Source organism: Mesitornis unicolor, unplaced genomic scaffold (genome assembly GCF_000695765.1).
Source record: "Mesitornis unicolor isolate BGI_N332 unplaced genomic scaffold, ASM69576v1 scaffold11861, whole genome shotgun sequence".
NCBI classification, from domain to species: domain Eukaryota; kingdom Metazoa; phylum Chordata; class Aves; order Mesitornithiformes; family Mesitornithidae; genus Mesitornis; species Mesitornis unicolor.
The window spans coordinates 11,915-27,677 of NW_010163142.1; the positions used below are offsets into that span (position 1 = coordinate 11,915).

The 15,763-nt window shown below is 34.5% G+C and overlaps 1 protein-coding gene across 1 annotated transcript in view; it reads right to left on the reverse strand.

Moving 5' to 3' along the window:
* The window catches only part of VTA1 (vesicle (multivesicular body) trafficking 1), a 22,557-nt gene extending 8,661 nt beyond the window's left edge, over positions 1-13,896 (reverse strand). Inside the window, exons 1-5 of the mRNA XM_010193855.1 lie at positions 13,806-13,896; positions 10,458-10,585; positions 9,717-9,792; positions 9,176-9,287; positions 1,587-1,763 (exon numbers count right to left, since the gene is read on the reverse strand). Of these exons, the coding sequence (XP_010192157.1) occupies positions 1,587-1,763; positions 9,176-9,287; positions 9,717-9,792; positions 10,458-10,585; positions 13,806-13,886 (574 nt within the window). The 5' untranslated portion in view covers positions 13,887-13,896. The remainder of the gene's footprint in view (positions 1-1,586; positions 1,764-9,175; positions 9,288-9,716; positions 9,793-10,457; positions 10,586-13,805) is intronic.
* Between the last annotated feature and the right edge of the window lie 1,867 nt (positions 13,897-15,763).

The following is a 15,763-nucleotide window of genomic DNA, read 5'->3' on the forward strand; positions in this document are numbered from 1 at the left end:
GATTCAAATGGTGCTTTACAGTGTATTGGGTTGGCCAAAAAGTAATTGCGTTTTCTTCTGTGTAAGTGAAAGGCAATTTTTCAGGGAAACAAAAACTGTATTAAACAATGTATTGTCAATTTTGTTCAATTACCTTTTGCCAACTTTCAGACAATGTCATGATCCCACACTCAGAAAAGTTCTTTTGTCAAAAAGCAGTTCCAAGAACAATTTGATATCGTCATCAGCAGTGAAGGTTTTACCATTCAAGGCATTTTGTAAAGAACAAAACAAACGGTAGTCTGATGATGCCAGGTCTGGCAAATATGGTGGATGTGGTAACACCTCCCATCCAAGCTGCAACAATTTTTGATGAATGACCAAACTTGTACGTGGTCTAGCGTTATCATGGAGAAAAACAGCACCTTTGCAATTCACCAATTCTGGCTTCTCCGCTTCGATGGCATCACTGAATTTATCCAGTTGATGACAGTACATGTCCGAATTAACGGTTTGGCTCCTTTGGAAGCAATGCAAAATACACACCACCTTTGAAATCCCACCAGACTGACAGCATGACCTTCCCTTGGTGAATATCTGCTTTTGAAGTGCTTTGAGCTGCTTCATCATGCTTGCTCCACGTTCTTTTTTGTTCATTGTTGTTGTAGACGATCCATTTTTCATTACCTGTTAGCATACATTTCAAAAATGGATCGTTTTCTTCACGTTTCAAGAGAAAATCACAGGTGTCAAGACACCAAAATGAGTTTCTTTGAGCTCATGTGCTACCCAAATATTGAGCTTCCTAATATATCCAAGTTGTTTTAAATGGTTTTCAATGCTTGATTTTGATCTGTTAAGATTATCAGCAATCTCTTGTGTCATTGAATGCCAACTGGAGTCACTTAATGTCTTTATTTTGTCGTTATCAACTTCAATTGACCTTCCTGAATGTGGTGCATCTTTAAAATCAAAAATCTCCGGACTAAAATTTAGCAAACCAATTCTGACAGTGCTGTAGTTTTAAAGCATTTTTACCATACATATCACATAACTTTTTATAAGCTTCAACAGCGTTTATTTCTTTTTGAAAGTAATACAGAACAATATGACAAAAAAGTTCCTTTTTTCTGTTTTGAAATTAACATCAAATAAATAGTTTTTAACAAAATTGTGCACTTTCTTTTTCTAAAACAAGCTTGAAATGTCAACTCTCAAATTACATAATGAATTTGTGATTTGAAATAAAGTTAGTTAAATTTCAAGACATGTATGTCCATCTATTAGAAAACCCACACATTTACTTTCTGGCTAACCCAATAGATGTTGTGATGCATGGTTCTAGAGAAGAAGAAACCATAAACAGCAGGAACACTTACTCTTTCAGTCCATACAACTCTTTCACAAAAGTGCTCCAAAATATGAATTATGTATTTTAAAAACTATAAAACCAAAATATATTTCTGATGGTATTTTTACTATGTTAATTTATGAAGTTGCTCCTGCCACAGAATACCTATATTATTTTACTTAACATATAATGGAAAGAGAGCTAGAATTTGCCTCTCAATAATGGTATTAATTTTTTGGGTGTGATTCGGACATACCTGTGTTATGAGGTACTTCAGCAGCTGGAGTATTGGCTGGTGCATGGGCACCTGGTGGTATATGTATACCAGAGTAATTACTAGTTGGTACGTTGTTCGCTTCATACGTAGATGATGATGCTGGTTGAGTTGCTCCACTATGGAGAGAAGATGACTCTGCTTCTTCCCTTTCAACATCTGCTAAGATGACACAAAACAGGAATTACTGCAACTCTTCTGTGCAAACACCTGAAAACTTAGGCTTTCTTTTAAAATCTCCTTTCAAAGTTTTGTTAGTAGAAAAATTGCCACCACAGTGATACATAAAGCATTTATCAACCTACACCATCTACAGTTGATTTGACAAAGTAAAAAAAGCAACATAACATAGGATAAAGATCTCTAATCTCACATACTTTCAAAGATCTCTTCTGTTTAAATTGAAGGATCATTTAATTACTGGTCTGAATATAAGCAATTTGTCTCATTAGTACAAACTTCAGCTTCCATGTACTGCATTCACAGTAACTGAACAAGTTACTACAAATATGCAGTAATCTGTGTTTTAACTCTTCGTTAAGAGAAAGAGAGCACCAATCCTTTCAGCTCATATCCATTAAACAAACCACAGATAAATAACAAAGAAAGGGAAACTCTGAGAAAGTCATACCAAGCAAGAAAATGAAATAGAGCTTAGCCAAGCAACAACTCTATCTAGAACAGTTAAGAGTACAGAAAGCACTACATGGATAATGAAGTTCAATATATCCCATGGCATGTACAAAGAAGTTATATATTATTTTTCAATCTAGTCATGTTCTTAAGATTCTGGTCTAGTTTATTCAATGTTACTTTGAGGGCTAATTGTTCAATTTTATTATGATAATATTAATTTAAAGTATGATTCATTTCTGCTTCTTAATTTAAATTCAATTCAATTTTAAAAAAGCTAATTTTCCTCTAGTGTATGTGTTCATCTGTATCAATAATGTCAGGTAGAATGAGCACAGTTTTGGGAATGGCTTTGCTAACAGTCAGTTCTTGAAAGGGAGCAAAATGAATATGTGAACACAAAACTTTTATGTGCCTAGAGCTGGCAAAAGAGATGTTTCCTCCTCATGAAATCCACTCTGATCTTCAACTCTACAAGATTATGCGTTATGCAAACACCTCTACTGCTTAATAATTAAACCGTCTACTATTACAAATATCAGAATTTTTTCCCATGTGAGGTCTTCTTCCTCCCAGAAAAAATTCATGCACTACCTTTACTAAAAATGACTAACCAACTTTTAATTTGCAATATTATTTACTACAATAAAAGGCTATAATTCAGAGTAAAATCAACAGTATTGTCATTAGGAGATTTTCACTGGGCTTTAATAAGCCCAGTTAAAGAATATATTTTTGTTTTATATTGCAAAGTTATAGAACATAAAAATACTAATAAACAAATTCACAAATCCCGCAAACACACAGTTTAATATCAAGAATCTTTATTTTAAAAACTTAAAAAGCAAAGAAACCTAGAAGCAAAGTTCTGTCAGGAGTGTCAAGTACTGCTAGCAAAATTTAATATGAAATCACAGAACACTAAAATTTTTGTATGTTACTCTTGTGAAAATTACTTTCACTTGCTGCAACCAGTAATTCAGGCTGTGAAGCGATTTTTGACACATACAAACAAACACCTGGCAGATTCCTGGAAGGCAAAGGGTATCTTAAGGTGCCAGATTTTTCCTTTGCTGTATATTTTGCTAGTAATTCATACTGCAATATCGTCTGGCTAACATGCATGGAAGTAAAACTAAATGTGTTACAACTGACAAAAACTGGTTTAGCGTTAACTAAAAAATTATTTTAGAAGCTTCAGAAAATAAAATTTAGTATAACAAAATCCCAGAGACTTACTGTACATAAGATTATTGCAATAGTTATACACAACATCCATTGTGCTGTCTGAAGGTAATGCTGCCCAAGTTTGCTTCTAACAGTTATCAATTATTTATAGCTTGGTCAAATTGTAGCCATAAAGTTGGATTTTCCATGTTCAGCATCCACCTGAAGATAGTATTTTAGGAAAGCTGTTGCAAAAATGACTAAGCCACTTTTGAGGATGAGGGAGTGGGAAAACATGCTTTCATTGTACTTGACATTTCACTTAAGAGAAATTACCTGTAAATTCTTGCCCAGACTTAAACTGTTTAATGCATTTACTCCTTTATTCTGCCCCCTGCAGCCTTCTGTTGCCCTTATCTGGCTGTTCAGTCCCATTCTGATTTCTCTTTCTTTGCACCAGGACTTCATATCTCATATCTGCAACCCTTTGTTGCTCCATACTTGTGCCTGTCTTGTACTACCTCCCAGTCTTCTCTCCAAGACATTCCCAGTTTCAGCTTCAAACTTCCTCACTGTGTAGTTATCCCTGCAAAAGTGCAATGCTGTAGGCAGCACTGGCCATAGAAGATATGAACTCAAATACAAAAAAGTTTGGCAATGTTATAAACAAAAAATGAAAGCAATGAAATAAAGTGTTAGAAACACTCATCATTTGTAAGAGGCAAATTCACAAAAGAGCAATATACTTTTTAATCCTACATATGTATCAAGAGATCAACTCTTTGATTTGCTTATTATGTAATTGGCAAATGTTAAACAAAAAAAGTAGCTTTATTTAAATTAACTCCTCTTAGGTGTTTTCAGTGCCCAAATGTCACCAAAGCATCGTAACTATTCTTTCTGCAAAGTAAATACATAAAATATTCTTTATCAAAGATTAAAGTATTAGAACTATCTTGAGATATGCGCTTGCAGTATTCACAAAAAATTTTAACAGTAGTGCTAAACAGAAGGATTTCAGGCTGCTAGAAAAAACATTTAACACAACAAACTGGTTTTCAGTTCTGTGGTTAGAACATCCATAATGTTATTGAAAAACAAATCTTTTCTAGGGAATGGGAATGAACACTAGGAAAAATTAGAGAATTAATTTCTCATAAAGCAGTAATAACCCAGAATTTAAAGTTCCCTGCAATTTACTCAAGGATGCTGAAATACCAGGCTGCGGAACAGTGACATTATTGTTTCACGTACAGCTTCAGCTACAGCTGAGTTTCTTGTCTTGGAACCTCATCAGCCTTTGTGCTTGGATCCCAGCATAAGGAATCCATATGCTCTTTAGATTTTCCTCAGAGCTACAGTCCCCAGACTATCTGTTTGTTTGGGGGTTTTAAATTATTATTTATTTATTGAAGGCAAAACTGTGTGTCATAAGGCTGGCCCCATAACCAACAGTCCAAAGACACTTTCACATAAATAAAGGATTCTCAAGGCTTAATGACTTTCCCTTGTCTAGCACAGGGAAGCACTGATTATGATCTAAATTCAGCAGCCCATAGTATTACATCTAAAACCAGCAACATTTTTATTTTTAAGGAGTACAGACTCCTCCAGTTCTCTGGACCTCTATTTTTAAGGAGTCCAAAGAATTAAAAAGATAATACTTTTGCCATAATCTATTCATTTTAATTTATAAACATTTTCTTTTCCTCATTCTGCTGTGCTGTTTTTCTGTAGCTGGAGATGTTGATAAAAGATGCACAACGAAACACTGCTCCCTTCCCCATCCCCAGCATCGAGAAATAGTCTAAAAAAAAAATAAAAAAATAATCCATCAACTCTTCACACACTGTTCATTCTACTAGTTGGGACTATACAGGTTTCCTGGAATTCTACAGCATAAATGTGGAACACATATTATATGTTGTAATGAAAGTGGTGACTTTATAAGTATTTTACTATGGTTATTCCATGACCATTTAGGAAGCTTTTCATAATTGAAATTACTTTTAAAATTTTCTTCCATTAGTAGAAAATCTTGTTGGATGACCTAGGGTTATTGCTAAGTGACCTTTATGTGTACTGTAGGACTTGTATTCCAACTGCACTAATAAATTAAGCACACCATTTTAAGGTTTTCATTATGGTATCCTGACAAAAGCATCCATAAATACAACAGCAGAACTGCATAAAGCAAGCCTATATTACTGTAAAAACATCTTTGAGAGTTACAGTATGGTTTTCAAGAATCACAAAGAAAATAACACTTTGGAAAAAAAATGTTAATTTGTCAAGCTACAGAGACATAGTTTCACTCTGTTTAAACAGACTTTTTCCACTTGCAAGGGGAGGAAGAAAATGAGCAAGCAGAAAGGAATGGGGAAGGCCCAGTTGTACATTCAGACAATGCTGCTTTTCTTCTTATGATGCACAAAGCGAGAATTGACACTTTCTTGGTGATTCTTCTAACAAAAATAAATTTGCATATTTTTTTTGTCTTAAAGCAGTGTAAAGCAGTATGGACGCCTACACTACAGAGTTAATTTCCAAAAATAAACATCAAGAAGTATTTCTTATTTCATTGCTCAGAAAATAAAAGGGTGTGAGACATTCTCCTACTATAAGAAATACAAGTCAACAAATAAAAAGATATTGCCCAACAATAGATATTGCACACTCCCTATGAATAAGGATGTTAAAATTTTGGCTCACTCAGCTTTTGTGTCCCTTTTAATCTGCATGCAGACCTAACGTTTTCATGAAAGCAAGTCTTCACCTATTCACGCTACTGCTTGTAATGACCTGCAATGAGCAGTAAGGATTTGTGTAAATCCTGTGTTCTACTTTCCCTCCCATAACAGTTCCTTTCACAGCCTTGTGCAAGTCAGTTACCTTTGCCTCCACATTAATAAAATGAAGAAAGAGCCTATTTGTTGATGCTGAGGAACAATTACTGTTTCTACACAAGCTGCACACACAGACTTTTAGCAAAAGTTCTGCAGTCTTTGCTTAGAAATTATATTTTTGCAATTGCTTAGAATTCATAATTAATTTCACATAATCAGGTGAACTTTGTGAACATTACCACACTATGAGCCAGACCACTAAACAGCACTGATTTAAAGCTAGAAATATTTAATTGGGCTATTCATTACATTCACTATAACAAAAGATTTTTCCCACATATTGTCTTCTCCATTAAGTTATCAAACTGGTGTAATCTGACTTACAAAGATGTGGTAATGTTCACAGCTGGTGTTGCATTATAAATCTTTATCACTACAGCTGCATCAGCAGTTAAGAAAAAAAATAGTTTGCTAATGCTTCACTTGAAATATAACTGTGTCTAGACTGGAGCATATTTCATCATTTAATGTTCTTAGTTGTTTTATTAGCTATATGAAGAATTATACATAAAGGTGTCCTGGTTTTGCTGTAGTTGAACTGTAGAATTCCATTTTAAAGTTTCAGCAAAACTGAATTTCTAAGAAAGCTGCAGTACTTGCTTTAATGAATCAAAGTTTATATTATAACTGTAGTTGTGATAAGAATTATTTTCCTTACTGAAGCAGGTAAGTTTTATTATTTTCGTTCTCATCAGCTGATATTTATGTTTTTCAAGGTTCTACTTGCACTTGTGGTTATAGATTTCTGTTGGGTTTTGCTTGGCTTTTTCTCTTCTCTCTGCACAGGAGAAAGGGGAGAGGAAGCAAAAGCCCAGAACTCTCCAGGATAAGTAACCCAGAACAGATGATCTGGGTATGATCCAAGATGACCAGTAAAGATTTACTGTATCCCAGGAAGGCCACACTGACTATAAATTGGGGAGCCTGTAGGGGATGACCCCTTCCTTCTTCTCCTTCAGCCCTTGATCTTTTTGGCCCCTTCCATCCCTTCCCTTCTATTTTGTGATGGCAGCCCACCTCAGTTCCTGAGGATTACACCTCCCTTGTCACTTTTTTTGTTGGCAAACAGCCAGTGACTGCTGTTTGTGAGCTGAGTATAACTTTGATTGCTTTACTATCGTTGTTCCTATTCTTCTTACAATTAATTGGCATTATTATTATTTAAGTTTGGGTTGTTTTACTTATTAGTCTTTATCTCAACTGATGAGCTCTTTACTTTTCATCTCCCAATTTTCTCCCCCATCCCAACAGCAAGGAAGGAGGGCAAGCAAGTATACTGCATGGAGTTTTGGCTGCTTGCTGCGTTAAACCATGACGAGGTGATTGCCATTGTGCACAACTAGTCTGATTTAATTTGCAGAATGAAAATACCTATTCCAAAGACATCCTATTTCCATAAGAGATTCACATTCAAAATGTCAAGCTTCTGTGCTGACTGCGGAGGAAAATGAAAAAAACCCTTAATAAATGAAACTGATCGCAATGAAAAGCAACTGGTGACATGCAAAAAGAATCGGACATTCTTAAACCATTAAGCATAGAAAAATGGGAAACAATGGAAAAGAAAAAGGGTGGAAATATTTGGAAAGTTAATTTAGCAATTATGTACTATTTTTATTTTGACCTATTTCAGAAATGTATCATTTTTGCCATGCATTTTGCTTTAATCAATAACTGGACAGCATGGTCACTTAATACAAAGAACAGTAATATTTTTTCTGTTTCAGCAGTTAAACAAAAAATTTTTGTATGTGATTTCATTCTTGTGTGTATCTCTGAAGCCTTTGGATCTATACTTCAGAAATAGGTTAATATTATAAAGTTTAGAAATAATATGGCAGCTCTGTTTTGATTATTTATTTTTAGTAAAAATACACATAATGACATAAGAGAATGGAGCTGTCTTTTTCAGAATAGGTTAGGATGTGATCAATGTGCTCTTGTAAGACAGGGTTTGCTTACTGTGTGTTCTGTAACTTCATGAAGAGGCTAGCTTGCATGCTTACACTGGTGGTGTCTGTCTTAAAAAAGCTTTAAATGAAAAAGGTTAGGATGCCCCTAACTCTTCTTACTGAAAAGCTAAGACTTTTAAATTAGCAGCAGAGTTCAGAAAGGTCTGAAAGCATTACATAGAAGACAGTAAAAGTTACAGTTGGGAGGTTTTAAACAACTTGTTCTGATAAACATTCATTTTGGTAAGAGGGTGTCCTTGGAAATTGGCACTTCTTATCTAACTGTTAAGGAGGCGACTTCAAGGAATTTTGTATAGGAAAGTCAGGTAGCCAGCAGAACACAGGGAGTAACTAAAAATATGAGAAAAAGTGGGATGAGTGAGAAAGTGGCAGGAAACCCGATCTAAAAACAGCAGGCTATAAAACTATTTTGAAAATCACATTATTATATGGGGAAGAAGGGGTTGTCTCACAACCAGGTGCTTGCTTTGAAGCTGAATTCACCTATGATCAATCCATTTTCAACTCGTATCTAACTCCTGAGAGAAGATAAATTGGCAAAGGGATCATAAGTTTGCAGAACAGATTTAAAAGGACTGTGGGTAGTGTTAAAGAAATGCACTGTTCTGGCCCAGAGGTGACAATGCCTTCTTAGAGAGTAGCCATATTCAAAATAATAATCTCCACTACAGAGGAGAGGAAAAAAAAAGTCAAATAAATAAATCAAATAGTAAGGGCCAAACAAAATAACAGTAGAAACAGAAAAGAAAAAGCAGAAGGTGGCCCATCATGAATGGAACATTAAACAGGGCAGCAGTGCTTCCTGTGGGGTTCTCCCAGAAGAACTGTGCATACCACCACTTTGGTCACAACCCAGTCCTCTGCTCTTTTAAAAAGAAAGGGAAACACACACCGAAGCTCTCTCCTTCCATTCCAATAGGCCCAGGCTGAGGAGTCTCTCCATTCTTCAAGCAGTTATGAATGTATGCTGCTTTCCACCTGGCATACTTCCTGTGCTGGGCATTCTGGAGAAGGGAAAAGGCCACACATTTTAATCACTCACAAAACCAAAACCTGAAACTGTACATAATTCCACCTCAATTACTAGCACTAAAATTCTTGCATGGAGGGTGAAAAAAGTGAATGCAGAAAAAGTCAAGAGTTTTGCCTCATTTTTCTCTATAATAATTTCAGGTTGCTCAATGTAATGCTATGTGTCCCACAGTAATAAGTCTGATTAAGTAATGAAGCATCTTCTACCAGATAACAATTACCTAATATTTCACATATAATTTATTTGAAATACTTACCACAATTCCTTATTCCAAAGAACATATTTTCTTCGAAGTTCATATTCACAAATTATAACAACTTTACAGAACTAAAACAGTAATTTACACCTGTGCTAGGAAAAGTAATCAGATAATAAATACACTGATATCCCTTACACTTACCTCTTCAGAAAGCTCCCCAAATACCGTTAGAACGTCTATCAGTAGACTTGCAGTATAGAAGGACTTTATCATGTTTCTGTAAAAAAGGAAACATTTCACTAACTTGGTAATTTCAGTCTCTCAGGATCACATTTTAGAACCTGGCATTTTAGATCAGACTGGCTTATTTCAAGCCAATCATCACTAATTTTTTCTTTTAATCCAATGTTACAGAACTTCACAATGTTTACATTTAGCAACATATGATCCAGTCTCCTGATTAGTGTGCAGAAAGTCTTCATTATTTTTTAAAGCTGGTCACCTGTTCTGCACTTAAGTTTCTAGTCTGGAGTGTTCAATACAGGGCATATGACGTTCTATATTATCTTAGAAAAAGCCTAGCAAAGTCATGAACATGCTGCAGTAATTGCTGTAAATCAAACCACTTAATGTATCATCACAACTATTTTAATATCACGGAACAGCAAAAACTATAACATGCTTGATGCCAAGCTCAATATTAGCCTGGGGTTTTAGAAGGCTTGCCAGCAGGTGAGCAACCTCTTAAAAGAACACAAGAAAGAGGATGCCAGTTAATGTGTGAAGTTAGAGACATACAAGTAGCAATAAATCAAGTTTTCTGAAAGAGAAATGAATGCATTAAAGCACAATTTTTGTTTCAAGTCAATTAAAAAGTTCAGACATTCAAATTTCCTGTCCAGTATCTTAATTCAGACAACAAATCCAAAGTTTTTCACCTACTTATGAAATTGCCCAGCTCTGTCTTCATTGTCTGCATACAAAAACATTTTCAAAGCATAATTCTCCACATGAGCAGAACCAACAATTTCCTGAGTAATTGCTTCATTATCACCAAATTGCTTTTTCATCTGAAAAAAGTTGAAAAAAATACATTCATTACCTTATTAGACCCTAGCAATTTTGCAATCCAATTCAAACACTAGAAACTGCTGATTAAGACAAAGCAACTACAATTTTAAAAAGAAACAACACACACTTTAATTATTTTACAAATCTCCAGCTTCTAACATAACAAACACTAAAAGCAGCATGCTAAATATAAAGCCTATTTTTTAAGAGAGAAATAAGTAGCTCTGAATACCCTTTTCAATCACAAAATACTTTAAAAACAAAACAAACCAAAAAACTCCCCCAAAACTCCATTAAGATTAAACACAACTACGATATTGTGAAGGAATAGCTACAGATATTTTCCCCTTTACTATCCAAAAGGCCAAGCATGCTGAAGCCTGTGTCAGGATTCAACACAGTTCAATTAACTAAGTAGTGCATGTTTTGTAAAGACACTGGAGGTCAGTGACCATGTATCTTCTCTCTTGTAAGGTTATTTCATTGCAGTTCATTACATCTTTCATAGTGTCTGAACCCTACCTTGACCGGTCTAGCGACCCATAGACTTACTGGAATTTTCAGTGTAAGCAGTGCACTGCAATTCAAAGACCTCTTTTCAAAGACGTTAAGAGTACAAGAATCCTCAGGTTTCCTAATAAAAATCAGTAAAGCAAATAACCCTCTAACAGTTACAACAGGTGGATTTACAGCTTCTGAATAGGCTTACTGTTTGCACATAAGGAAATCTCAGGTTATCCTTGGAGAACAAAAACAGGAACACTGCATGATACTAACCTGCAGCCTTTATTTTGCCAAAAGATTTAAAAACAATCTCTGAATGGCAGTTGTTTTTCACTATGTGTGTGAAGAAAATTCAATCATGCAGGCTGCATTTTCATATTTTTTAGATTGCTGCCAACATTTTAATGCACAGAACATTGCCTGAGTTCGGCAGTGAAATATAAACTTTCCAAGCAGAACTTTAAATTTGACAACTTCTGTCAAATTCATACTCTATGTAGTTTTCAAAAAGTATTTGTGTTTTACAAAGCATAACTGTTATTCTTGAGAGTGTACCACACTTAGTAAGTTGCAAGATAAGTAACTGAAATGAAACACTTAAGTTCACTGAGGAAGAAAATGATTTGTCTATATACATATTTCATCAGCCTACACATACACCTTACACTTACTACTATACTCGATCTGATGTACAATGGAGATTATTTCAAATACACAAATGACCCTCAGTTACATATACATACTACAGCTTCTAAAAATATTAGTTAACCAAGTTGTTTACTTTTGAAATTACCCTTCACATAATCATGATTCAGTATAGCAGTACTGATGTTTTAAATAATGATTCATAATTTGAACGTGAAATCAAGCAAACTTGGTTTATTTTTACTAAAAGCATTTAAAATGAAACAGTTTCATATTGGAAAAGCAAAACAACACAATCATATGTAACAATATTTCACACAGAAAAACGCAGTTTGGATACAAAAACACTCTAATTAATTCACACATTTGGAATATTATGAAGTTTGTTGCAAAGAAGACATTTGGTAATTTCCAGATATATCTACGTTGCTTTATTCTTTGCTACTGTAAAGCTCAGGATTGTTTGTAAGCTTCTCTCTTAACCTTGAAAGCAACCAACTGTGGCAACACACAGCTGTGAAAAACGTTTAGCACAAAGCTGCAGCACCCCTTTGTGCCACCTGCTGGTGAAGGACAGAATGAAAACGGCTGCTATTGAATTATCGCAGAAATCTAAATTCTCCATACATCCAAGTTTCCTAGTCCCACAGATGCTGTTAGATCTGCTTAGAAGTGCTCTCTCCATCCTTATGCCACTTGGCTATGTAGAAGGAACTTCAAAACCTTAGCATCAAGTTGTCACACAGGCAACTGTACCAGCAACTGAAAGAAGAAACTATGTTTTTTTGCGTGTTTTCTTTCCAAATTTGAAACAAAAAGGGTAGCTGAACACTGCAGACATATTAGTTGCTGCAGTAACACAAGCGATATAATAAAATTCAACGATTCTTAGGGAATGAAGAGGAAAATATTTCAGAGTTTTGATTTCACCTCTCCTGCTACCTTTCTTCCCTTCTGAGCATGAAAATCAGACCCAAGATGTTACAATTTGATTAAATACCACACCAAGAAGTCACTGTACACTGGATCTTCCATTGCTAAAAAAATCCGACATAAAATGTAGCAAGAAGCACAAAGTATGAATAAAGGATAAATAGTTCCTGTTCCATTTTTGGTTTTTTTCTTCTGAAGAATTGAAGGCTGTTGCATTAGTTTCACACAAACTCTTCAGGCATTACCATGGCTACATTTTGGATGGAATCATTAATACTCACCACAAAAAAGAACTGCTGCTTCATTTTTCAGTGTTGTTTTCTGCTTTCAAATGAGCACTGAAACCTTAAAATCCACACACTACTTCCTTCAAGACTACTGAAAATTACAGCACATGAACACAAAAAGCTCCTGAACTTAAACTGACCATCTGTACAATGACTTTACCTTTCTCTGTTTAATGCTGTTCTATTTAAGGTTGTTTGCTTTTTAATACTATCAGGTACACTCAAAAGACTGTGGCATAGCTGTCTCTTATCCACACAAGTAAGACTGTGCTTACAAAAATTCATAGTAAAAGACCCCCAATTTCTAACAGAGGATACGATCAAAAGTATCTTTATCTTTTAGCAAATGTTTTTTAAAACTACCTGGGTACAACACTTTATGTCAAAAATTTCAAAACCACCAAGGACTAAGCTAGTCAATCCTATAGCAGTGAAAATAACTCTCACAAACTTCAAGGAATCAAAGACAAATGAATCTTTAAAAGTCTTCTAGAACTCCTGCATTTATTTTGTAACGAATTATGATTTCTCATGAGAATATGTATGAATAAAGTACTATACTTCATGTTGTCTAGACAAAACCTTATGGCAAACAACTGAAACTTCAAAGCAGAAAGCATGTTTGTGCGTGCATACATACATATGAAAATACATATCCACGTATAGCTTTATCTTCTTTCAATCCTTTTGCTCATTTACTATATACAACTTAAATTCATATAGTATGTCTCCATATGTAACAGTTGAATCAATGACTAGTGACAGAGGAAAGACAGTATTTGCAGAAGCTTAAATAAAAATTAAAGTACATCATGAATCATTTTAGAGAGGGGCAGTAAATTCTACTTACAGCTTCCAACAGATCCATAAGTTTGGATAAGAATTTACGGCATTCTGGAGTTTTACTATCAATCTTCATCCCTGTTTGCATTGCATACAAACGACCTTTAAAGGAGACAAAACACACCAGAAAAAAACAGAAGTTGTTATATAAAGTAAAAACCACAAGCAAACAAAGTAACGCTGCCCCAACACATCTGAAAGACAAACTCATCTTGTGGTTTAACAATGTACTACTGCAGTACTAATGAGCAGTGACAGGGAAATCTAGATTATGTTCAGTCTTGCAGAGAGATACTAGGCAATATTTTTCTAAGATTTATGCTGTACTTTCTCAATGAGTATTTCTGCTGATTTCAGATTGATGTTTGTATCACTATGATGCAGTATTAAGTACTTTAGTAAACAATCACCATCCTCATTTGCAACTCTCTCAAATAGGAACTTCAAGTCAATTTTTATACCTAATTATATATGAATAATTTTCATATGACATATATATGCATAGAGTATATGGATATATCTCAAAAATGGAACTTTACGTAGCAGGAAGTAGCTAGCTTTAAAACTGCACTTCAACAAATGGAATTAAGCATCTACTATATCCACGTGTATACATACATATCATCAAAAGACACAAGAGACAAATTTGATCGTTAAATCAGACAAGACAGACTTGTCTAGATAAGTTTCTTCTTTTTGACAGTTTCCCTGCAAGCAAAGTTGCCAGTTTTTCAAATGATCTTGAAAATTAATTATTAACACCTTCTAATTAAAACTTATCCTTTTACTATCAAAAATCTATTAATTTTAGATTATTCTACATTTACAATTTATAAAACAACCTAGCACTTTTGTGTTCAAGTTTTCAGTAAAGAACAAGTAAGTAAAAATCTACTCTGAGCAAAACTTCAGGAATGGATAAAGGCTATGAACTACAAGAACTGTCTATGACACACGAAAGACAGCAATGTGTCAACAAATTTACTATGTAGGTTCTATGCTACATAGGTTTCATCAGATGACAACAACAATATTAAGCTAATTACTGATATGTACTTTTAATGCTACCTTATTTTTCTTCAGGATGCAGACATGTTAACATGAAAAATTATGAAACCAGCACATGTAAACTTGGAATTACATTTCAAAGAAATCCAAACACAGTAAGATACAGAGATTTGTATCTAAGGCACTCAAATTAATTTAAGTCTACTGCCAATTAAAGTACCACCATCACATGATAAGGCTTAATACTTACTGTCTTCAATTGAACTGATTTTTAAGCACATACTTGATTGTAAGGTTCCCTGAACAAATTTCATGGTATGATTTAATAGTGTAAAACATAGCAATTAACATAACGGATGCCAGAACTACAGGCATCAGTTTCTTCTTTTTGACAGATACAAATATCAGACATTTTCAGAGGAAAGTAAATTAATTTTAGACTGATATGAGTTAAGGTGACATGAATTCAGAATACCCTTGGTCATTACTGGATATAGATTTATCTTACTTGCTGAAGTATGCATCTTGATATCTCTTCCAAAATTCATTTACATAAACAACACTGTTTTCATATAAATAGAAATACTGCAAATGTCTTTAGTCTTGGGGATCAGTTTAATCACTAAAAGATTTGCTTATTTTTGCTTTGCTCTTTTGTTTACTATATATGGCTTTTTTCACATTCATTGCAAATATATCCATTTAAATAGTGAAAACATGGTATTTTTTTCCCTCAATAATATCCAAAGTGGTGCATTTACAGGCCTGTGACAGTTGTAGGCAGCCGTAAAAAGCCAATCTTCTCCCCATTTAGGATTTCAGAGATCGAGAAAAACTCAAAAGACTCCTTTAGGCATTCCAATGAACAAACACAGAAAAGTGAGTCTTGAACACATAGAGAATGCAGGTCAAAGAACAACAGTTACAGAGTTCAAGGCCTTGGGACGGATGGTGAAG